General features: G+C 36.1%; 1 protein-coding gene across 1 annotated transcript; it reads left to right on the plus strand.

Moving 5' to 3' along the window:
- Nucleotides 1-2,483: 2,483 nt before the first annotated feature.
- crabp1b (cellular retinoic acid binding protein 1b) lies at nucleotides 2,484-26,393 on the plus strand. The gene is made up of 4 exons (XM_056462017.1): nucleotides 2,484-2,691; nucleotides 9,923-10,101; nucleotides 16,743-16,856; nucleotides 25,458-26,393. The coding sequence occupies exons 1-4, from the start codon at nucleotides 2,622-2,624 to the stop codon at nucleotides 25,506-25,508; spliced, it is 414 nt and encodes a 137-aa protein (XP_056317992.1). The 5' UTR covers nucleotides 2,484-2,621; the 3' UTR covers nucleotides 25,509-26,393.
- The last annotated feature ends 243 nt before the right edge of the window (nucleotides 26,394-26,636 follow it).

Genomic DNA, 26,636 nt, shown 5'->3' on the forward strand with positions numbered 1-26,636 from the left:
GTAGGATTAGGAATGTGGAATAATATCATATAAGCTATAATAAACAGCCAATATATTAGTAATAGGAAGGTCATTTGCACTAGTTAAAAGTGAAAATTGTTATTTAAACTGAAATGTTACCAAATTGTTTTTACTCAGAAATTTGAGTTTGTATTTTGCAATTCTGACTTTTTTTTAATTGAAGTTTTCGAGAGGAGCACTTGATATGATTGGTCACAGCTGGCTTCTCATCCGTAATCAGTAATAATCCAATCAGATTGATCCAAGCTTACAATAAATAGACCACCCTACTGCTCTATCTTCGTTTTTCTTGTTTACTCAACTTTTGAAAACATCAACTGAACTGACCTAAAATGTCTGAAATAAAGTGAACAAAAAACTCTTTTGGAAATTGGTACTAAGAAATAAAACATTATCAGAACAAACAAACAGTTCAATTGAGAAAAAAAAAAAAAACTAAAACAGAGACAAACGTTTAAACATTTAGAATTAGAAACAGGACAGGGGGCAAAACAACAATAACGGTAAACAAGACAAGGATCAAAACATGGTAGGACAAATGCTTTGTAATGCTTCACAGGGAAAAACAAGACTCAGCAAAGAGTCTGTGTGAATGAGGCGTCTTTATAGTCCTAGTAATCAGTCCATCATGAGCCTTCAACTGTGTGTCTAATCAGGAAGAAACAGAAACTGAATTATGCTGCAGTCACACAGTTTGAGCATGCAAAATTCTGTTGTACAGTACTGTGAAAAGGGGCAGTATTAAACAACATAGACATTTAAGAAACCTAGCGATTGGTCCAAATTTAAAATTTCTGTCCAGAGAGGTCCTGTTTTGATTTTTGATTGGTCTCACGCAGTCAAGTGATGCGTTTTCGCAGGCCAGAGTTAACCAAGCTTGAACTTTGCAACTCAGCGAACTGTGAAACTTGACGCAGGAGCTTGTGTTTCCGCTTTGACGCATTCACGCGGGTATGAATGGAAGTCTATGGGGAGAAAAGTCCAGTGTGACCGCAGCTTTAATTTGAGCATTTGATTTGTCATTTAATTAATACAGGACTTTACTCAGTTGTTCATGAAAATTAAATATCAAACACATTTGATTTCTCATTTAAGAATGCATTTCGATGTATTATTTGATTGTTTAAGCGTTTGATTTATCATTTGGGTTGTTGTTTTGAAAGTTTGATTTATTATTTGATCTTTTTAGACATTTGAATTAGAATTTTCATTTTGTTTGGAAAAAATATCCATATATATATATATATATATATATATATATATATATATATATATATATATATATATATATATATATATATATACATATATATATGTATATGTATATATATATATATATATATATATATATATATATATATATATATATATATATATATATATATATATATACACGGACATTTTTTCCTAACAAAATGAAAATGAAAAAATATATATATACATGAATATTCATTTATATGCGTATATACATATAGAGTTTCTTTTTGTAGAGCGAACTAAGTAAATGTGAGATAAAAAAAAGATAAATTGCTAAAGAAGAATAACTTCAACATCACGTTACGTTAGCATTATTGCAGTAGTATTTTGTTGTTGTTGTTAATAATAATGACATTAATGTTATTATTAGTGTTACTACTATTTTAGTTGTTGTTGTTAGGGTTAGAAATACTGCAACCTTTATTTTTCTAGTGAGGAGGTCTCAATTAACTCAACTTAAAGTAACAAGTTGGCAGAAGCTTTTTTGGGTGAACCTGCAAAGATTTGCTCAAAAAATTTATTAAACTTAAAGAAGAAATGTTTGATTTAGGTTCAGTAAACGTTAATTGTACAGACTTTTTGTTTACAGATTTTTGCCAAACCAACAAAAAAACAAAAACAAAAAAAAAAGAATTTCAACTTTTTTTTGTTGGATTTTTCACAGTGAAGGAATATTGCATAATTTCATCTTTATGCTAGAAAATTCCCCATTTCCTTCCACATGTTTCTACAAAAGTGGCAGAACAATAAAAAAGTAATGCCGTTAGAGTATGAACTAAACACTACAGTTTTAGCTTTAGGAGTTTAGATTGCCTTATTACTTTTTTAAAGCGAGAGAGATAAAAAATGATTGAGTCTTGGCAGCAATTTTCAAAACTGTTCAAAAAAGTGCACCAGCAGAAAATGAAACCTATCACTTACGCTCACTTCCATCCCAAAGTTGAAGAATGGTAGAAGGATAGATGACTTCATAAGAGTATGAAGAGACTGCTTAAAGTCTTTAGGAGCTTTATATGAGAATAAATGTGACAGCGGCTTGTATTAAAGCGCTGAATAGAAGTGTGTGAGATGAATGAGAAGCGTTAGAGAATGGGTTGCTCCTGTAAGCCATTACATCCATCTGGACGAGAGGGAGGAACCACAGACAAACGTCACAGATGCTTGATATCAGTCCTGGTCCAGAAGCCAAGACACACACACACACACACACACACACACACACACATACAGAGAGGGAAAGAGAGGGTGACACTGTAGTAGACCGAAACGGAGTGGACACTGAGTGCTAACAGATCAATAGGCTTTTGAAATAAAAGGCAAGATTTGAAAGCAAGAGGGTCAAGATGCCCAATTTTGCTGGAACCTGGAAGATGAAGAGCAGTGAGAATTTTGAGGAGCTTCTCAAAGCGCTGGGTAAGTGATAAACTCTCTTCATTATATGGGATCATAGGAGACTGTTTAATCCTGTTGTTTAGGCCACGTCCTGATCCTCTCTCTTCCTCTGCTGTTTGCTCTTCAATAGCATATTCATGGATTAACTAGTGTGAAGAGTAAATCACTGTTATTTTCGGGCTGCTGGACTGCTTCTTCGGGCTCTTTTGTGTCTTGAGTTTGGAAGCCTGGATTCTTATTCAAATTCTCAAAGCAGTGCTGACACTATAGCTAAAGCACAGCAATGCACCTTTTCCATGGATTTACCAAATTACATATTATTATTTACTACCAATAAAAGAACCCACAATTTTTTACAATTTTTGGCCACAACGTCTTGAAAAAGTTTTATTTATTTATTTATTTATTTGTTTATTTATTGGTTTATTTACTTATTTATTTGTTTATTTATTGGTTTATTTACTTATTTATTTATTTATTTATTTGTTTATTTATTTATTTATTTATTATTAAAACTTGACATTACTCTTTGAGTGTCCTCACTAAGATATCTATATTTAGAAGAAAGAGGTCTTTTAATCCTGCCAAGGCTTCATTGTAAAAATAAGCTATGATCACTTACAGTTTTTTTAATGTTCATTCATTTTTCTTCGGCTTAGTCCCTTATTTTTATGGGGTCGCCATAGCGGAAAGAACCGCTAACTATTTCAGCATATGTTTTTTACGTAGCGGATTTATTTATTTATTTATTAAAACTTTACATTACTCTTTGAGTGTCCTGACTAAGATATCTATATTATATTTAGAAGAAAGAGGACCTTTAATTCTGCCGGTGCTGCATTGTAAAAATAAGGTATAATCACTTTTTCTTTGGCTTAGTCTCTTCTTTATCAAGGGTCGCCACAGTGGAATGAACTGCTGGAATTTCAGCATTTGTTTTATTTACATAGCAGATGCTCTTCCAGCCGCAACCCAACACTGGAAAACACCCATGCACGCACTTTCACACACATTACAGCCTATTTAGCTTATTAATTTAACCTATAGTGTTCTTTGGACTGTGGGGGAAACCGGAGCACTTTTTTTTATTATTGTTGTATTGTGCTGTATTGTAATGGATTGCTTTACATTGTATTCATTTATTTATTTGAGTTATAAACTAAATTTTGACTTTTGTTTGCTCAGAAATGCAAGTTAACTTCTAAGTTCTCCAGGCCTTTATCGTAATTCTACCATTCAACATGTAAAATAAATTTATTTGACTATCATGTCAAATTTATTTTATAATTAGATTATATTTAGATTACTATATTTATGAATGAATGAATGCTTTGTCCATTCTAGGATTCACTATTTCAAAGAAAGTCTCAACTCTTTTTGTATCTACAAATAAAATTTTAATTGAAAGTTTTCCCTTCATTCTTTCTAACTTTCAATTTATGTGATCAGTTTCCACAAATATCAAGCAGCACTACTGTTTTTAACACTGATCAGCCTCAACCCTGTACTGGAATTTTAAATGTTACTTAACCTTATTAAAATTAGTTAACCTTGTTTAAACTCTTTTTTTTAAGTTATGCAAGATTCATTTTATGGTGACACAGTGGCGCAGTAGGTAGTACTGTCAACTCGCAGCAAGAAGGTCGCTGGTTCGAGCCTTGGCTGGGTCAGTTGGCATTTCTGTGTGTTCTCCCTGCGTTCGCATAGGTTTCCTTCGGGTGCTCTGGTTTCCCCCACAGTCCAAAGACATGTGGTAGAGGTGAATTGCGTAGGCTAAAATTGTCCGTAGTGTATGTGTGTGTGGATGTTTCCCAGAGATGGGTTGCAAATGGAAGGGCATCCACTGCGTAAAACATGTGCTGGATGAGTTGGCGGTTCATTCCGCTGTGGCGACCCTGGATTAATAAAGGGACTAAGCCGAAAAGAAAATGAATGAAGATTCATTTTGTTTTAAGTTTTAAAAAGGTAAGTTGAAATGGCTTGGGAAGTTAAGTTGATTCAACTTAAAAATTAAAGGCAACATCTATTTTTTTACAGTGCACATTTATTTGATTGAAAAAACAGCATTAATAAACCCTAAGAGAAAAAAATAAGGTTTTGAATTGTAGTTTACATGACAAACCCAGACCATTTTTTATACTACTGGAAACATTAATCAAAGTCTTTTTAGAAACTGCAGAGTTCAAATTTCAACAATAAAAGACTTCAGAGCAGATATGCAGGTCCTATAATACAATAAGAAAGCAATAATAATATAGAAAACACATCACAAATCACAAGCTACAGACAATTTATAGTAACATTTTCTTTGACTTTATTACATATAGTGCATTGAAATATTATTACAATTTAAAATAACTCTTTTATATTTGAACTCTTTTAAATGTGACTTATTCTTGTCATCTTAAAGCTGAATTTTGTTTTTCTAACACGCTGACATTTGTTACTCAAGAAACATTTCTCATCATCAGTGTTAAAAACAGTAGTGCTGCTTGATATTTGTGGAAACTGATCAGATGAATTGAAAGTTAGAAAGAATGAAGGGAAAACTTCAAATTAAAATGATATTTGTAGATACGTAAAAAGTTGAGACTTTCTTTGAATTAGTGAATCATTGAATGAACAAAACATTCATTCATTCATAAATATAGTACTATAAATATAATCCAAAAGTAATATAAATTTGATATGATAGTCAAATAAATGTATTTTAAATGTTGAATGGTAGAATTGTCATAAAAGCCTGGGTTCTAATGAGCTTAGATATTAAGGGTCCTATCATACACCTGGCGCAATAAGGCACAAGATGTTTTGCCACGGCGTGTTGCTATTTTCAGATCAACGCAACCCTAATTTTCCCATTTTCCACCACGTTGTTCAAAAATATCAAATCCATTTGCACCATTTTGTGGACTCATGGGTGTTCAGGTCTAAAATAAACGTGTGTTAAGGTGCATTGTTGGCACGTTGCTATTTTGAGGAACTAAAAAGACTGTGCAATAGACCAGCTGAAAGCAGGTCTAAAGTCCAGCGCAGAGCACGTCAGTTGTGCGCCTCGCTTAAACATTGCTTAATACACACAGGATCTACAGCAATACACAAATATCTTTACAAATGAAAAAGAATTAAAGGATTAAAATGTTACAAAATTATTATTTTCTACATAAATAAAAAACCACTGCCTCTTTGCCTTCATGTTGGAGGGCTTTTATCAATTTATTCACGACAACTGTCCGCCATGTAAATAGCAAATGCGCCATGGATCTGCGCAACTGACTCTTAAAGGGAATGGGAGATGAGACTCTAATTGGTTTATTCTCAAAACACACCCATAACTCATTAAGAGAATAAGCTCAACCCTGTTAGACCATGCGCCAGACCGCAGAGCGTATTTTTCCGTCCTTAAAACAGCAAAAGTGGATTCGGACATGCTCTTCAGACTTTGCGTCTAGATCGTAGAGCCCTAAGTTGCATTTCTGAGCAAACAAAAGTCCAAATTGTGAGTTTATAACTCAAATAAATAAATGAATACAATGTAAAGTAATCCATTACAATCCAGCACAATACAACAATAATGAAAAAAAGTGCTCCGGTTTCCCCCACAGTCCAAAGATATGCACTATACAGAAATTGAATAAGCTAAATTGGCCGTAGTGAATGTGTGTGCCAGTGTATGGGTGTTTCCCAGTGTTGGGTTGCGGCTGGAAGGGCATCCACTGCGTTAAACATATGCTGGATAAGTTGGTGGTTCATTCCGCTGTGTCGACGCCGGATTATTAAAGGGACTAACCTGAAAAGAAAAAGAATGAATAAATGTTTAAATGCTAGCGCATACTCATCCAAATAATAAGTCTGATGTCTACAGTTCTCCAGAAAACTGCTCAGTCTCTGAATGCTTTCCAGGCATAAATACAGCCATGCTGAGAATTCAAATGTTTATGAAACTGATCAGACAGTTAGTCACTCTAATAGGTTACGTTATAAGCCCTTGTAGAGTTTAAACCTTGTCCAAGTAGGCACTACACAAGAGCTGAGGCATTCCTTCCAGTCAACAGCCTGTCAGTGCAACATCTGCTGATAACAATCTACTCTGTGGTCACTCCATATTTATGCAGAAAAATGCCACAACCATAAGAGTGCTTGCTTTGCCTTAGTTATGAGGAAAAATGAATGTCAGTCACATTATGAAAAAATGTGAAAGCAGATCCTGACTTTTCGCAGCAAGTCCAGACACTGTAACGCACACCAGGATCCTGTAAAAGATTACCTTTATTGTGTGAGATGACTTCCCTGTGGTCATAAATGACTACTGATAGAGTTTCAAATGAGAAGCTTGAACATGAAAATAGTGTTCCTTAAAGCAGTGTTTCTTAACCATACTACTGCAGGACCACCAACACTGCATGTTTTGGATGTCTCCTTTGTCCGTCACACCTATTAGAGGTCTTTCAATCTCAGCTAATGAGCTGATGATCTGAATCAGATGTGTTTGGTTAAAGAGACACGAAAAATGTGCAAGGCTGGTGGTCCATCAGGAAAGTGGTTGAGAAACACTGGCATAAAGGGAAAGTTCACCCAAAAATTAAAGTTCTGCCATCATTTACTCCTCCTTTACTTGTTCCAAACATGTTTAGTTTCTTACTTCTGTTGAACACAAAGGAAGATGTAGTGAATAATGTTGGATTCCAATGATGCTAATAAAATGTATTGCATAAAACGTGAATGAAGCAGTCAAAGAGAACAAAATCAGTGTTGCCAACTATTAAAAAGAAAAACTAAATTTACTGTAGTAGGAGAAGCCGCCATGGGTCTTTTTTCTTATATTATAAATTACTTATACCTTAGAATATGAAGACAAATCCATTGAACGCATGGTGGCTTTTGGAGGAGTGAGATGTTCTTTGTGAGTGCAGCCGCACAAGACAGTTCTGGAAGGTAATAATAGCAAACCACTGTAAAGACAGACTTTGGCTAAAGGATTATGCAGAGACCGAGGCAAGATTTCAGATGCTTTACAACAGGGGTCACCAAACTTGTTCCTGGAGGGCCGGTGTCCTGCAGAGTTTAGCTCCAACCCTAATCAAACACACCTGAACAAGCTAATCAAGGTCTTACTAGGTATTCTTGAAACAATCAAGCAGGTGTGTTGAGGCAAGTTGGAGCTAAACCCTGCAGGGACACCGGCCCTCCAGGACCGTGATTGGTGACCCCTGCTTTACAATGTGGTTGGTCAGCTGGTTTGTCCATCAATTCAGTCCCATTGCACAGATTTTTGTTGTCACATGATCTCTTAAAACAAAACTTGAATAACTTTTATGCTAATTTATTCTGAAAATGTGTTTCTATTATAGTTTAGGCGCATTTTTTCTCATGATATAAAAAGTTTATCCTACTCGGTTTATCCTACTCAGTTGTGTGCTTAATTTTTTATGTGCATTTTCAAAATATATGTGGATCTTTGTGGCTCCATAAGGGGTTTTGGTCCTAAATTGGCCACAACTTTCTTTGTGTTTTAGCAAATGGTATGAATGTTGGTGACAAATCTTATTTTAACACATATTTTGGGAAAATGCTTTAAAAATCGAAAACAATACACTCAATACACTGTCAACGACTCTTTTGGATTGCAAAGCCATCACACTATAATATGCTATTTTACTCCATAGAACTAAAAGCCAGAAACTTGTTTTGCACAGAGCTCATCTAAGTGAAGTTTCACAAACTAATTTCGAGAGGAGCACGTGATATGATTGACCAGGGCCGTTCCCCCATCTGTAATCATTAGTAAGCCAATCAGATCATTCCAAACTCAACATAAATATCCTGTCTAACTTTACTCCCTTATCTTCGTTTTTTGAAGAACCCCCCATGCAACCCCATCTCACTTCTCCTCTTTCTAGATTAATCCAGGATTGGGCGACAAGGGGGCTCAGTGGCTAGCACTGTTGCCTCACAGCAAGAAGGTTGCTGGTTTGAATCCTGGCTGGGCCAGCTGACATTTCTGTGCGGAGTTTACATGTTTTATCTGTGCTCACATGGGTTTCCCCCGGGTACTCTAGTTTCTTCCTACAGTCAAAAGACATGCGACATAAGTAAATTGAATAAACCAACAGGAACAGTATATGAGTTCTTTAGTACCGAGATTCACCATGTAGATATGCGCTAGTGTGGTTGGTGGTCTATTCATCTAGGGCTTCCCACAATAATCAAGGATAGATCGAATGATTTCGGGTAGCTGTCAAGAACTACCTGATCTCATACTCCCTTACATGCTCATTGACCAGGCGTGAGCCCTGGGCTTAATTATCTCAGAGCTCAGGGTTCTCTCCCGGGACAGCATGCCAAACCTGCTAACATTATCAAGCAATATCTAAACCAGAACTCTTGAAAAGTTTAATGCTGCCAACTGATGATCAACAGGAAATATTACACAAATTACCTCTTACCAACAGGCAAAACCAGCAACAATCAAGACTGCATATGGTGTCATGGCTTTGCAATCATGAATGCCATTATAATGGAAGTCAATGGGGCAAAAACAGCCTTTAACATAACTAAAGAGTAAATTTGAACAGCACAATAGGATTAATGCATGCTCGAATCGAGAACCAACTTTAACCACAACAAGAGTCACATTACCTTATTAAAAGTCCCATTACCTTATTAACTTGTTAATACATATTTGTTAATCAATGTATTAAAGGAATTGGTTTTCACTGAATGTAACTAACATGAACTCATAACGCATTAATGTATCTTTATGTCATGACTTTACTTGAAGGGGCACATTATAATAAACTCATTCTTAACTACTCATGAACTCGTGTATTTAAACACGATGGTCACGCATGACAGTTTAGTGCTTGTTTACATAGAAAACAATAGAAAAGTGTTCTGTCTAAATGAACATTTAAAACAGGAGCTCATGAGAAGGTGTATAACCACTTTGCTTTACGTAAACAGTCATTAGATTTTCATTTTTTTGTGCGAATTATCCTTTTAAGTCAACTTAACAAGTGGATTGCAGCAGATGCAAATATGTGCTGTGAGTGTGCAATCTTGAAAGAATTAGAGTGAGATTTGCAAGTGGATAATCACAGCTCAGTCAAGAGTGACGACACTACTGTAAATAATAATCATTTCATTTGGAGACGTTTGTGTCTGAATGACATAAAGCTGAAGATGTTTACAAAAGTGAGAGGTTTGAGATGCCTGCTGTGGTCTCATGCGCTGTTTTTTTTGTGTGATCTAGGGGTGAACGCGATGCTGAGGAAAGTGGCTTGTGCAGCTGCTTCTAAACCCCACGTGGAGATTCGTCAGAATGGGGAGCAGTTCTACATCAAGACCTCCACCACCGTTAGAACCACCGAGATCAACTTCCAGATCGGACAAGAGTTTAACGAGGAAACTGTGGATGGACGGAAGTGCAAGGTGACACAGCTGAGGGGATTTCTGTTTTCTGTCAATTTATCAGGAGTGTGGGATGTATGAGTTAACAGTTCCCTGTTGGTTATCATGGATGTGAGCTCGTTGAATTATTGAAAAAATAATGCACACCCAAAGTGGTGATGGGATTGTGCTTTATTTTCTAATAATTCAACAGGCTGGACTCTGCAGTCTATTATTCTGCTGATATGTTTACAGACATGGGTCAGATGTTGTATTTAAGACATTTGTTCATTTTTTGACATCTAACAGCTCCTGAATTTTCCACACTGCAAAAATAAAATGCTTTTCTTACCAAGATATTTTGTTTTGATTCTAGTCCAAGTATCAAACAATTCTTAAATATTCTCAGTCATGTTTTAAAAAACAATATGTTGAAATTAAGTGAGTTTTCCCCTAAAACAAGCTAAATAATCTGCCAATGGGGTAAGCATAATAACATTTCATCAAAAGAAAAAAATTATTATTCTGTCATTTATCATTATTTGTAGATATTTGGACTAGAAACAAGACAAAAAATGAAGAAAAGCATTTTTTGGTAGATAGAATACACGGCCGGCGGGAAGTGTGATATGCCAACACAATCGCACAGCAATTCGTAACTTTTTGATGTAGTGGCTAATTCGTATGAATCCGTACGATCTAATTCGTACAGTTTAGTATGATTTGCTCATCCTCCAATGACGGTTGGGTTTAGGGGTGGGGTTAGGTGCCACGCCTTCTTTTTAAAATCGTACAATTTCGTACGACTGAACTCGTACGAATTCGTACGAATTAGCCACTAAACTGGCAAAACGTAAAATACTTATGTTTTCTCGTGAGATCAAGCTGGATATTCACATCAATATAGCAGCATTTTTTTCTGACAATAATTCATATTTTTACAGTGCTGTGATGGTTGAATTTAGGGTTGGGGTAGGGGTAGACGTTAAAATTGCAATTTATTGGGTAATTTAATAGATAACATAAATAATTCTTGGTATAATTACTGTTTTTATGTTACTGTGATGGTTGGGTTGAGGGTTGGGGTAGATGTTAATAAAATACAATAAATGTGAATTTTAATAAATAATATAAATCATTTTCATTAACTTCCAGCCACAACCATATCTGCTCTAGCAACAGCCCATTTTTTTGCAGTGTAATGCATCGTATTCAAAGCCATTTCTTTTGTTTTGATGAGATTTGTGGATGTTGTAGGCTGTGAAATAACTGAAATCATTTGGTGTAGTGATTTGGATCTCTAAACCTGCCTGGAACGACTTTAACTGCATGTGCATTTATCTGAAAATAACTGCACGGATATGAATGCTCACCAGCCAATCAGAATTAAGCATTTAACGCCCGGCACTATACGTTTCTATACACATTCAAATTGCATTGTGAGTCTTGATTTCTGTTTTGAATTTTTTTTTTGTAAAAATATAATGCTGCAGTTTAACAATGTGATTTTTATTGACATTTTGAATACTTTGAAACAATATACAGATATACAATATACAGAGTACCGAATTATAAAAATACACCCTCAGAAGGTATCAGTGGGGTGGTATTTTTAAAAGATTACATGGTTTTACCATAAGGTCCCTATTGGTACCTTAAAACTGCTGTTGGGTTAAATTCAAAAACAGTTTAACACAGTCTTTGAGTTTGTCAAAATGTTATCCATTTTTTTAAAGTGCATATATCAGTTTTTGAACATTAAATCTAAGAAATAAATCTGTAAAATAAAGTAATAGAAGCTTTTTTGTAACAATTTATATGACCATCCAAGACATTACATCATTTCAAACTCTTTAACATGTCAATAAGTCACTTTTAAATCATTAAATGATAATCATATAAATCAGGGGTCGCCACAGCGGAATGAACCGCCAACTTATCCAGCATATGTTTACGCAGCGGATGCCCTTCCAGCTGCAACCCATCCCTGGGAAACACTCACACATACGGACAATTTAGCTTACCCAATTGACCTATACCGCATGTCTTTAGACTTTTGGGGGAAACTGATACACCCAGAGGAAACCCATGCAAACTCCACACAGAAACGCCAACTGACCCAGCAGAGGCTCAAACCAGCGACCTTCTTGCTGTGAGGCGAACGTGCTACCCACTCCACCACTGTGCAGTTAACTATCATTCTGTTAATTTAAATATCATTACATTTTTAACATCAGAAGTTGTCAGAGCAGATATCAGGACTCATAATGCCATTTGAAAGCAAATGATAATACAAAAACAACTTTGTCTGTTTAAATATAGTCAAACAATTGTAAATTAACGGTTTTAATTGAGTGGAAATAATTAAAATACAAAATAGTCAGTAATACAAAATGTAAAAGTAAAAAAATATAAATAAATACTTTGATTAAGTAAAAGTTTTCTGACTTTAATAAAGTATTTATTTCAATTAAATCATGCTCTCCAAAAAATGCTTGGTTGTCATAACCCAATGTTGGGTCAACTATGGAAAAACTCAACCATTGGGTTAAAAAGTGTCATTTAAATTAGATTGAAATTAACCCAACATTGAGTTTCTCCATATCTGACCCAATGTTGGTTTATGGCAAGCCAGCATTTTTTAGTGTACTATTATAAAAATGTACGCCTATGCCGTCTTGACTCCTACTCAATACAAATTGTAAGATTACCATTGTAATGCAGAACAGACAGCTTGTGACTCTGCTAATCTCTCTTTCACCTGAGCAGCGGGTCCCAGACAGTTTGCTAAATTAGATTATATGACACACAAGCGCATCAAAGCAATACTGCAGGCTTATCTTGCCCAGCTTTAGTCACCCTTATGTCTTCCACCTTTAATCTCCTGGATTTGAATGGATCTGAGGGAAATCTGATTCAAATGCAGCCCTCACATCCAGCGCTGCAATAGAAAATGTGTGCGAACTACAGCAGTGATGAGCGCAGATATGGCAGCATGTGTTTGAGTGTTTATTCTGAGCCTGTCAGGCCATCAGAGGCTGCTGAAAGGGCAACCGGGCGACAGCAGGCCGAAAGCCTTTTTAACAAGCTAACCTTTATGACTGCTGCCTTTTTACAGGCAAATAAACCTAACCACAGGTTTGGCGCAAAATAAACATCTGTTTTTTACTTAAGTGGACACCCACGCATTTTCTGTTGAGTTATTTGGCAGAGATTATCTGGCAACAAAAAATCAGTCATGCATATTTAGTCAGTCAGTTACACTGTATTTATTTATTGTTTTGCCTTTGTTGATACAACAAAGATTACTGAAGTATATTACAAAAGTGGTGCTGGGCAAAGATTAAAGGCGATTACTCATATCCAATGTCTTTGTTTTGACAGAGAATAACAAACTTGTGCGTGCAAAAGATGCCAATTGTGAATGGCCACTAACGTCTTTATTCTGGCTTTACCACTCTTGGGATTAATACACTTGCATAAAGTAAAACATATCTCAAAGCTTACTGCGCCACATGTGATTTTTACCGGGGGCCATTTTGTTTTGCACCGTCTCCTCCTACCACCCCCCGCAAAATGACACCCTTTGCGATCGCTTATATTGCCCATGCCTAAATCCGCCACTGAGGATAGTGCCTATTTTAAATATTTATTATTTCTGAGAGACAGCACATCGGCATCCATCAGCCTGTCATACTGAGCAGAGCAAAGACGGTTGCGCCACAAGATGGCGACAGAGGCTGCATAATAAGCCCCTAGAGGAGAAAAACTCAGCGTTTTCTTTTCGTATTTCAGACTACAGCTGATCAAATCATTATAAAACAGATAAGTCGATCTCTCTCTTTTGTATGTTGTGGTGCTGTATTTATACCATATAATCTGCTACTGTTTCTTTTGCTTTGGCTTTTTCGGGGTTAATTATTGTGATCTCCCAATAGCAACAGAGAAATACCAGGAAATCTCTGTAGACTGATGGCATTTCATGACGTTCAGACTTATAATCTTAAAATGTGAGCAAAATCCGCTCTTTTGTCATCACTTTAGACATTACGCTAGAGAATCATTCAAAAATCTCTTTAGTGAAGTTGGTGAATTAGTAATGGTTTCTGCTGTTCTGAGGTCAGCTGCTGATGTGAATGAATGGCGAAAGAAAGTAGTTCCTCACACAATTTTTAGACTCTCCATGTTTGATTTTCTTTTTAATATACACGATTATGCTGTCAAAAGGGGGTCACACAACAGAAGCGCCACTCGGTGTCACGCCACGCAGAGCCATGCATTTCAGAATTCTAAACATAGGTTTCTATCAGAGTACACACACCGGCGCCGCAAGTTGGCGGCTGTCCGCAGACCCCAGCCTCGATTCAGGACACTGTTCATATTTCTGCCGCACCACAGAGCGCCATCTGAATAGTTTCATTTTAAATATCATGCAAATGTGCGCGATACTTCCAACTGTCATGTGCATGCCATGTTGCGGCGCCACAACCTGTGTGTGACCTGCTAAACTGTCGTATAAACACAATATCACAAACGTAGCAGTGCGATATGGCTGTATATTGTCACTGAAGCCAATGCACATGTAACCCCGCCGGTCCTACGCCACCCAACCTGCTCCGGGCTGGTATTGAATCGGTGATCTTCCGCATGGAAGTCGGGTGCTCTACCAAGGAGGCTAAAGATCATGGCCTCTAGCGTCTGTCGCAAGAGCACCTTTAGAGGTCAGAGGAGTGAGGTTTACCTGCACAGCACTTACTAGCTGGCCTCCGTAACACACGCCTCCCATAAGTCCTGATATACAGCCATATCGCACTGCTATGAGTGCCATACACAAACTTTTGTTACTATTTTATTTTACATATAATTTGTATCATATACATGTATTTTATATATCTAAATATAAACAAACATCTCAAAAATATGCATGCATGGGTATATTTATATACTGTAAACGTAATGAATATACACAGCACACACACATAAATTGTTAAATGTTTATTTTGTCGTAATTAATTTTTGCCCAGCACTAATGATAGAAAATATTTTTTAGCCTTTCTTACTTCAAAATGTCCTATTTAATTCAATGTTGCTCACTGTGAGCAATGTATTAGTACTGTATAAACCAATTTGAAAATATCTTGCAATTTAGACTTTGTATATTGTGATTACAAGCCATAAATAGTTTTTGTTCATTTGTTTTTTGCAAGTTGCCTTAAAAATAATAAATTTAATAATAAAAATAATAATAAAGTTGCAAGACTAAACTGTGAAAAATAAAGTAAGTAAAGTAATAAAGTAACTTTAATAAATAAAGTCAAGAATTTTTGCAACTTTCAGAAATAAAGCTGCAGAGCTGAATAAAAGAACATTTTTAACTTCAAATAAGGACTCCAAGAATTACAAGTGTTTATAACTCAAGACTGTGAAAAATTAATTACATTTGTCAAAATCCTAGACAGTAACATTTAAAAAAAATGGTCACACTTTACAATAAGGTTCATTAGTTAATGTTAATTAATGCATTTACTAACATGAACAAACAATGAACAAAACATTTACTACAGTATTTGTTCATGTTAGTTAACACTAGTTAATGAAAATACAGTTATTCATTGTTAGTTCATGTTAACTCACGGTGCATTAACTAATGTTAGCAAGCATGGACTTGGAGGTTAATAATGTATTAGTAAATGTGCAATTATGATTAATAAACGCTGTACAGGTGTTGTTCATGATTAGTTCATGTTAGTAAATGCATTAACTAATGAACCTTATTGTAAAGTGTTACCAAAAAAATAAATAAAAACTTAGAATTACAAATTAGATCATGACTAGAATTGCATGAACTGAATTAAAAGAAATCAGAATAAGAAAGTCTAAAATAAATTCTGTAAGTTTCTCCTAGACTAAAAATAGCTCGGTTCCACACAATTTCTTCATGTTGTCCCAACACAAATCAATAAAGTTAACTTAATTAAGTTAACATAATTGTAACATAAATTGTTTACAAATTTAAGTGGACTGAACATAAAACATTGTCCCTAAAGAAACTTAAGAAGTGTGTTGTTTGGTGCTGTAGTTTGAACAAGCAGCAAAAGTCATATTTTAGTATTAAAAAACTGAATTGCAGCTTATAACAAGAAAATGGCTGTAATCTGATGAGAAATGAGAAATGAAGGCTTTAAGAACTTGGGATTTTGAGGAAAATTCGTAAAATAATGTATTTATAATGAAGAAATGCTTTTATTTCTTTGCATGAAATATAGACAATTCTGAGGGGGACAAAAGTAAGATTTGGAAGATTTTTGCAAGACTCAAAACTGCAAGAAATGCACTTATTATTTTATTTTTAAAAGCACTTCCAGAAATTTGATTTGAGCGGCGAGGGTGATAAACGGAGAGTGAATGTCCAGAGGTGAAGGGTCAAATGCATTGCTGTGACTCATCGTGTGATGTAGCAGGTCACCTGTGGTGCTCTTCATTCCTCTGCCCATTACTTATGATTCACTCCCTCAAATCAATGCACTGAGAGCCTTTAACTTTCAGTGCACACGATAATTCAAGAGTGAATGGACAGAAGAATCCCTGTGAGAAACATTCTGCCTAGGAAACAACTCATGTACGGTACGTGTAAATACAGATGTCCATTTTGAGAGAGCCATTAGCCTGTAAATTGTTCGCAGAGCCTGGCCACATGGGAGACAGAGAACAAGATGACCTGCCGACAGACCCTTTTGGACGGAAATGGCCCTAAAACATACTGGACACGAGAGCTGAGAGGGAACGAACTCATCCTGGTAAAGAGCTTTTCATCAAAAATTATGACTAAAAGCATTTTGTTCTTGTGCTGAACGTCTGACATATTGCGAGATGCTTTGTGATTTACTTACACCCATGAGAGAGAGAGAGAGCGATTGCGCATATTCATTGGATTTTCGTTTATTTGTTTGGAATTTGTACAAAAATGCAGCGTTGGGCAAACATCTGGCCGGCTCTGTTTTATAGGCCAGATGGACACCAGTAAAGCGGCCTTATAACCGAGCAGCTTTTATCACTGGCTTTATTCGTGGACTTTGCTGCCCCCGAGGGACATCAAATGTCTTCCTCTCTCGTTCAAGTATCCGTTGTAAACTTGAAAGTGATTTTGGGAAAGACGTGTGATGGTGAAACTGCCCGGCTGTGAAATGATTTCTCACTATTCTTCACATGGGTCACTGACAATATGCGCCGTAAAGAGCCGCTTGTGACAATTAAATAAAGGATAAATGAACACAGCTTACAGGAGCTTCTAACCTTGTGATACACTTCCTCTGCAACACCAATAGCATTTCCTTGCTGCAAATGTCTCATTTATGTGTGTAGGCAGTTAAAGGGACAGTCCTCCCCAAAACAGAAAAGAATATTTGCTCTCTTGGGCCATATGAGATTTTTTTTTTCCCTTCAGAAGAATGTTTTTAACCTAAACTGCTTCATAAAATGCAGGTCAGGGGCTACTTTTTACTGTGAGAGTCCAAAGAAGAAGACAAAAGTCTCCAAATGATCAGTCATTGTAGTATTACATTATATTATGTTAACATTACAGATTCCCACTTCACTATTTCTGTCTTAAAGCTCCAGACCAAATGTAAATTAATTTGACTCCATTTATTTTATTTTACTTCATTTTAAATGACTGAATTGGAAATTATTTTCTGGTTTCTTGCACAAACTTTTCATTTAGCTTCATCTCGATGTATCATCAGTGGCCATGCACTGTAAAAAAGTTGACTCGGCTTGCTGCAGAGTTTTTTTTGAGTTGACTCAACTTAAATCGAGGAGGCAAGTGCTATACTTGGGTTAAAAGTTGTTACTCTTAAATAAAAAATTGACAACATGAAATTGCAGGGCAACTTGCTAGCTTTTTGAGCTGACTCAACTTAAATCAAGAAAAGTTCTTGCAAAAATGCAGTACTTGCAAGTAGGTATCGCTGCAGCCCGGAGACCTCCAAGTGGGAGGTATTACACAGCAAGTATGTCGGGTGACCTCCAAGTGAAAGGGACTTGCGCCACAAGTAGGTTGGGTTTAGGTGGTGTAGGTGGTGTAGACATTAATAAAACACAACAGGTTACTGTAAGGTTGAGTTTAGGGTTGGGGTAGGTGTAGGCGTTAATAAAACACAACAGGTTACTGTAAGGTTGAGTTTAGGGTTGGGGTAGGTGTAGGCGTTAATAAAACACAACAGGTTACTGTAAGGTTGAGTTTAGGGTTGGGGTAGGTGTAGACGTTAATAAAACACAACAGGTTACTGTAAGGTTGAGTTTACGGTTGGGGTAGGTGTAGACGTTAATAAAACACATCAGGTTACTGTGAGGTTGAGTTTAGGGTTGGGGTAGGTGTAGACATTAATAAAACACATCAGGTTACTGTAAGGTTGAGTTTACGGTTGGGGTAGGTGTAGACATTAATAAAACACATCAGGTTACTGTAAGGTTGAGTTTAGGGTTGGGTAGATGTAGGCGTTAATAAAACACAACAGGTTACTGGAAGGTTGAGTTTACGGTTGGGGTAGATTTAGGCGTTAATAAAACACAACAGGTTACTGTAAGGTTGAGTTTAGGGTTGGGTAGGTGTAGGCGTTAATAAAACACATCAGGTTACTGTGAGGTTGAGTTTAGGGTTGGGTAGGTGTAGGCGTTAATAAAACACATCAGGTTACTGTAAGGTTGAGTTTAGGGTTGGGTAGGTGTAGGCGTTAATAAAACACATCAGGTTACTGTGAGGTTGAGTTTAGGGTTGGGTAGGTGTAGGCGTTAATAAAACACAACAGGTTACTGTAAGGTTGAGTTTACGGTTGGGGTAGTTGTAGGCGTTAATAAAACACAACAGGTTACTGTGAGGTTGAGTTTAGGGTTGGGGTAGGTGTAGACGTTAATAAAATACAACAGGTTACTGTAAGGTTGAGTTTACGGTTGGGGTAGGTGTAGACGTTAATAAAACACATCAGGTTACTGTAAGGTTGAGTTTAGGGTAGGGGTAGATGTAGGCGTTAATAAAACACAACAGGTTACTGTAAGGTTGAGTTTACGGTTGGGGTAGGTGTAGACGTTAATAAAACACATCAGGTTACTGTAAGGTTGAGTTTAGGGTAGGGGTAGATTTAGGCGTTAATAAAACACATCAGGTTACTGTAAGGTTGAGTTTAGGGTTGGGTAGGTGTAGGCGTTAATAAAACACATCAGGTTACTGTAAGGTTGAGTTTAGGGTTGGGGTAGATGTAGGCGTTAATAAAACACATCAGGTTACTGTGAGGTTGAGTTTAGGGTTGGGTAGGTGTAGGCGTTAATAAAACACATCAGGTTACTGTGAGGTTGAGTTTAGGGTTGGGTAGGTGTAGACGTTAATAAAACACATCAGGTTACTGTAAGGTTGAGTTTAGGGTAGGGGTAGATTTAGGCGTTAATAAAACACATCAGGTTACTGTAAGGTTGAGTTTAGGGTTGGGTAGGTGTAGGCGTTAATAAAACACATCAGGTTACTGTGAGGTTGAGTTTAGGGTTGGGTAGGTGTAGGCGTTAATAAAACACAACAGGTTACTGTAAGGTTGAGTTTAGGGTTGGGTAGGTGTAGGCGTTAATAAAACACATCAGGTTACTGTAAGGTTGAGTTTAGGGTTGGGTAGGTGTAGGCGTTAATAAAACACATCAGGTTACTGTAAGGTTGAGTTTAGGGTAGGGGTAGATGTAGGCGTTAATAAAACACATCAGGTTACTGTAAGGTTGAGTTTAGGGTTGGGTAGGTGTAGGCGTTAATAAAACACATCAGGTTACTGTGAGGTTGAGTTTAGGGTTGGGTAGGTGTAGGCGTTAATAAAACACAACAGGTTACTGTAAGGTTGAGTTTAGGGTTGGGTAGGTGTAGGCGTTAATAAAACACATCAGGTTACTGTAAGGTTGAGTTTAGGGTTGGGTAGGTGTAGGCGTTAATAAAACACATCAGGTTACTGTAAGGTTGAGTTTAGGGTAGGGGTAGATGTAGGCGTTAATAAAACACATCAGGTTACTGTGAGGTTGAGTTTAGGGTTGGGTAGGTGTAGGCGTTAATAAAACACAACAGGTTACTGTGAGGTTGAGTTTAGGGTTGGGTAGGTGTAGGCGTTAATAAAACACAACAGGTTACTGTAAGGTTGAGTTTAGGGTTGGGTAGATGTAGGCGTTAATAAAACACATCAGGTTACTGTGAGGTTGAGTTTAGGGTTGGGTAGGTGTAGGCGTTAATAAAACACAACAGGTTACTGTAAGGTTGAGTTTAGGGTTGGGTAGGTGTAGGCGTTAATAAAACACAACAGGTTACTGTAAGGTTGGATTTTGGGTTGGGGTGTAGATGTTAATAAAACACATTAGGTTACTATGAAGATGGGTTTAGGGTTGGGGTAGGTGTAGACATTCATAAAGCACAATATTAGTGTCATGTACAAGACATTGATTAAATAAAAAAACTCCAGGTTTATACAGCCCACTTGGAGCTCAAGTCCCACCTACCTGAAGCTGGCTCTGACCTCTGTTTATACCCTTCTCAGAACTCAGATAAAAGCTGTGTCTTACAATTTTAAGTTGTCAACTTATTTAGTTTTGTCACTTTTATCACACTGTAGTGTTCTACCGAGGGAAAAAAGTTAAATGTTCATTTTTGGGGTCTACTACACAATAAAAAGAAATTAGTTCCTATTAAAAAGTGAGTAAACCTGTTGTCTTTAAAGCAATTATTTGACTTAAAAAATAACATTGCTATTAAACTATAAAATAAGGAACTTTTTGAGGAATCTTTATGACAAAAAAAACACAACGTCTTTTCTGTTTGGTAAATTCAGTCCACTTTAGTCTCATTTAGAGGTGTTTTTTTCATGTGAATCGTTAATAAAGTGTTATTTTACATAAAATTGACATTTTTTACTCCCTTTATAATTTGGCATGTGACCTTTTCCACCCAGCAGGGCTAGACTTTTGAGATGATATGCAGCAGTTAACATACATCATCACATCTGATTTTGACAAGGTTTAGTTTAAATCTATGGAATTGATATTCAGTTCAATGCAGGTAAAAAAAAACAAATAGACACTAATTCTAACTTTAAAGTGTTACCCTTTTTATTTATTGACATTTGAATACTTATTTTTTAAATAGATATGTGGTAAATCCAGAAATTTGGCCTCTTTTTTACAAAAGGTGCACATTATTGCATTAGAATCAGATCGAGTTAAAATTACAATCAAATGTAAGTTATTATATGCATAATTAACCTGCAATTTTATTGCATATAGGTGATGTCTGTGTGTATATGTTTAATGAAGGATATTAAGTGTATGTGTTGTCCTGGAAGTCCTGGAGCACACTCATGCATCATACTGTTGTGTGATGTGTTGTTTGTATGCTTTACTAAAAGGATAGGTTTTTCATCTAGTTTTGAATGGTGAGAGTGTGTCTGAGCCTCTGACATTATCAGGAAGGCTATTCCAGAGTTTAGGAGCCATAAATGAGAAGACTCCACCTCCTTTAGTAGACTCAGCGATTCTGGGTACTACCAGAAGCCCTGAGTTTTGAGATCTTAAAGAGTGGGTTGGACTGTAGTGAGACAAAACATTGGTTAGATAAAGAGGAGCTAGATTATTTAAAGCTTTATAGGTAAAAAGCAATATAATAATATCAGTACGTAACTTACCAGGCAGCCAGTGTAAGGAGGATAAAATTGGGGTGATATGATCATATTTTCTAGACCTGGTAAGAACTCTGGCAGCTGTATTTTTTACTATCTAAAGTTTGTTAATAGAGGATGCTGGGCAACCAGCGAACAGAGCATTACAGTAATCCAGCCTAGAAGTTATAAAAGCATGGACTAGCTTTTCTGCTTTTCCGAGATGAATAGCATGACTGCCATGTAATTACTATAGAAATTAAGATGAATTAAAATTAATATTACTCAAAACGTGCATCAAAAATGTTTTTCAAAATTGCCTTAAACAAGAATGGGTGTTGTTTAATAGTTTTAGAACAACTTTAATGGAAGGCGATTTAAACGTTGACTGCTGTATATAAGTTCTTTATTGGCATCAATGTTTTCATTTTATCCATACAAGCTTTAGATTATTATACATTCTACTCTCCGAGGGGAAAAAATGCACTCTCTGATGAACAAAATAATGTTGATTCAATAGCATTGCTGTCAAAATACCCTATTTGTAGCCCGTTTTATTTATAGTATTGACCTATTTTCCTTTTTTTTGTTGTTACATTTATATTTTGCCCATTGAAATTTATTTAACATTCATTGAAATTATTTTTAGGCTTGTGTTTGTGGAAAGCTACAGCTAAATAAATGACCTCAACAGGAAAATACGCAGCACAACTTGGTAGCGTCCAGTGGTATTTTGGGTCTTCATTAACACACCCCTGATCCTTGCCACAATCGGTGGCTTTACAACATGCAGGACAAGACATGCCCAAGTCCCATCTGTGTCTTATTAGTCCCAGCAGAAACTGTGATGCATCAGATTGATCCAGTGATTCAGCTGCCTCACATCAAACACCCCAATGGTGATGCATGTCTTTCCATCGGTGACCAGCTGTTTTGTCATGAGCTGAATAATCACGCCAAAGTATTTGACCAACTGCAGCTCATTTTTTAGAAGCGCTTTGTTGCGTATACAACTTCAATAGCATCTGCTTTTGGTTTATGGAAATGAATGTTGATACCATATGAACCATTTCCAACCATTAGTCTTGTGGATTGTTGCACTCTTCATTATAAATAGCTGACTTTTTCCAGCCAAATGATTAATGTGCAGCTTTTTTGGAGGGGTATAAAGCTGGTATCATGGAGCAAAGGTATCGGCGTTGACCCAGAAAATATTTGTCAAATGTGTGTAATTGATCATGTTACATGCAGGAATGCTGGCGGTGTGTAGTGGCCTGACACTCCTCTCTCTAATGTGTCCCTGGGCTCCGGCACAGCAGATGGCCCGTCCTAACACCATTTTTTTCTTAAAAAGAGTGTGTGAGGTGGTCCTCGCCTCTTCCTGCTCTGGAGCGCAGATGGTGAATGGTGTTGTCAGCTGCTCTAGTTCTGCTTTGGTGTGATTTTTAAACTCCAGAAAACATGGAAATGCTGCACTGAGGTGATGTCAGATGGACTTCCTCTCATTACGATCAAAGCATTATTAAAGGTGCTGTATGGAAGTTTGTGACTCTTCTAAGGCAGAGTATGTTTGCAGATATTTAAGAAACATGCTAAGTGAACATACTTGTTTATCTGAAAAAAAAATGCTGAAGTCAGATATTCTGCTTTGAAAATGTCTGTTACGTGCCGGAATTTCTCTTTGTTTTTTTTTTTAACCCACCCAATGCCAGTTTAGCCAATTATATTTCACCACCGAGGGCTGCCTTGGTGGAAAACCACATATTTCATTCATTCATTCATTCAGAAAGGCTCTCAAAGTAAGCATCCGTGAGCGAAATGCGACCTTCGGTGGAGAGTAACAGATTTCAAAATAAGATGCAGATTCAGAGTTCCACATGAGGTTATTAATTAGCAAATGATATAAATATGACAAGCGTAAACATTAGGTGAACAGGTTACATTGTAAGCCCGCGTCCTAACAACATGCTACGTGACTAGATTTGCAGTGATGAGCAATTTGACTGTTTGCACCAGAACACAACAGAAAGTGAAATACAGCCATTCAGAAGCACAGAATAGTGCACTCACTGCACTCCAGCGAAATGCTAAGGTTTATAATCTAATTAATACATATTAAACCTCTTTAACATTATTAAATTTACTTGCTGGTTCCTTCTATTGCATGTTGTTGCTTTTATTTAGAACATGAATTAAATTAGCCTTAAACAAGTCTTTAGGCTCGACAGTCAGGCACACTACTGTTGATGTACTCAATCTGAGTTTGCATTTGTTTTGATCCAGGAAAGCAATACCGAGTTCAACCACTGGGTGTCAAATGTACATACTGTACTTTTAAGTAAGGCTCAATTCAAGTTCACATTTGAAACTTGCACATTTCAGTTTTGAGAATTGAAAATGAGATTTTGAATTATGAGAAATGTGAAAATTGAACTATGAGCTATTTAATCCTGGACCACAAAACCAATCATAAATGTTTTTGTTGTTGTTTTTTGGAATTTTATTCATGCAATAATTAAACTGACATTTGGCCTGTTAGGATAATATTTGGCTGAGATTGAATATCTGCAATCTGAGGGTTCAAAAAAATCTAAATATTGAGAAAATCACCTTTGCAGTTGTCCAAATTTGATCCTTAGCTATGCAATTTACAAAAAAACTTCATTAAACATGATCATAGTGTAATGATTTTGGCATAATAGAACAACAAATCATTTTGACTCATAAAATTTGGTCACACTTTATTTTGATGGTCCGTTGGTTGAATATAAGTTACATTGCATCTACATGCCAACTACTTCTCAGTAGATAAGTAAGTAACAAAAGCGCTTTTAAAAAATGAGCTGCATAAGTAGACTGTTAGGGTTGGGGTTAGGGTTTGTGTAAGTCAACATGTACTTGCAAAGTTACTTATAATTAGTTTAAAGCAGTTTCAGCAGATATTAAGCAGTCTACTAATACTCAAATGGACCATTACAATAAAGTGTTACCTAAAATTTACTTTTTGTCTATTTCAACAAATATACCTGTGCAACAAAAGACACTTCTATTTTTCTTACAAAACTCTTATTTTCTGAATAAATGGACATTTTCAAGGACATTTTCACAAATAATATTTTTTCTTCTGGAGAAAGTCTTATTTGTTTTATTTCGGCTAGAATAAAAGCATTTGTACATTTTAAAAACCATTTTAAAGTCAAAATTATTATATTTCTAGTCTGCAGAACAAACCATCGTTATACAATAATTTGCCTAATTACCCTAACCTGCCTAGTTAACCTAATTAACCTAGTTAAGCCTTTAAATGTCACTTTAAGCTGTATAGAAGTGTCGTGAAAAATATCTAGTCAAATATTACCTATATTTACTGTCATCATGGCAAAGAGAAAATAAATCAGAAATGAGTTATTAAAACTATTATTAAAGTTATTAAATCTCTCTGTTAAACAGAAATTGGGGAAAAAAAAATAAACGGGGCTAATAATTCTGACTTCAACTGTATAATATATATATATATATATATATGTCATGACCGACTGACTGACAATGCAATAAAAAGTATTTGTAGTCTAAAATTATGACCATATTAAAATGTAATGTAATTACAAGCACTTATTTTTAAATTTAAATATGTAAACTAAATTACACATAATCAGTAACTACAGAATCATAATAAACTAAATGAAGTGTAAACAACTGAACATTCTGAAATTGTCTTTTCTTTCTCAGATGTTTGGGGCTGATGATGTGGTGTGCACACGGATTTATGTACGGGAATGAACGTCTGGACGGAGGAATATCCCAGCTCTTGCAGCTTTGGAGGACTAACATTTTCATCATGACTAACTTGCACTGTAGCGTGTTAGTGGATACATTCTTCTATTCTGACTTGCTTAGCATTTTTGTGTATTCATTAGAATATTTGTTTATTTTATACCTCTTCTTAACGATATATATGTACAGAGTGGGACAGGCCTGGCTGGAGCTGTCAGTCCCACAGGACTGTCAGGGTGGGCCGGACTGATGGGAAAATGAGCAGGTCATCTGTTAGTTCTAGTCATCCTTACATCTGACAAACATTCTTAGACCAGTTACAACTGTAGCTATCTCTCATGATACATGCATGTAATAATAAAGACATGTGATTGTAATGATGGCATTGTGTTTTCCAATCTCTTTAACCTGCATATTTTACTAAAAGAGAACCAAATTAAAAACAAAGTAAAAACTAATTGAATTTGTCATTAAAATGTTATTAAATATCTATCAAGCTGTTATAAAGTTATTTGACAATATTGTCACTTTCACTGAGAATGTTTTTAATGACATTCATTTTGTTCCACAGAAAAAAAGAGATCAAAAATATTCATGACACAATTAAAATGATATTCTGGTCTGATTTCTGCAGCAACATTGAAATGTTAGGATCAGAATTTGGCATAAACGAATGAGAGCAGTGATCCATTCTGTCATGTATTAACAGTTCAGACTTGAGGTGTGATAACAGAATGGGGGAGATTTCCTTGAGTCACTTTTGGCCCCCTTGAAGGATTAGTTTACCCCAAAAAATAAGATGTACTTTTAATTTGTCAACCCTCATGTCATTCCAACCCCCTGATAATTTTGTTCACCTTTGAAAGACAAATAAAGGTATTTTAGACAAAATCAGAGAGCTCTCTCATCCTTCATAGACAGCAACTGATTTCAGTAGTTCAACTGTAGTCATATAAAACTCAAAAACACTTTTGCACCAAAAAAAGTTCATGTAAAAATGCTGCAGTCTTCTTTTTCTGTTTGCCTGTTCCCTAAGAGGCGTACAATGCTAACTTGTTGGGTTGCTGACTCTAATGGCAATACGTCATGCCCATAGTAAACTTGCACCATTCATAAAGACGTGACGAGGAAGAG

The sequence above is a fragment of the Danio aesculapii genome, chromosome 7, assembly GCF_903798145.1.
Source record: "Danio aesculapii chromosome 7, fDanAes4.1, whole genome shotgun sequence".
NCBI lineage: Eukaryota > Metazoa > Chordata > Actinopteri > Cypriniformes > Danionidae > Danio > Danio aesculapii.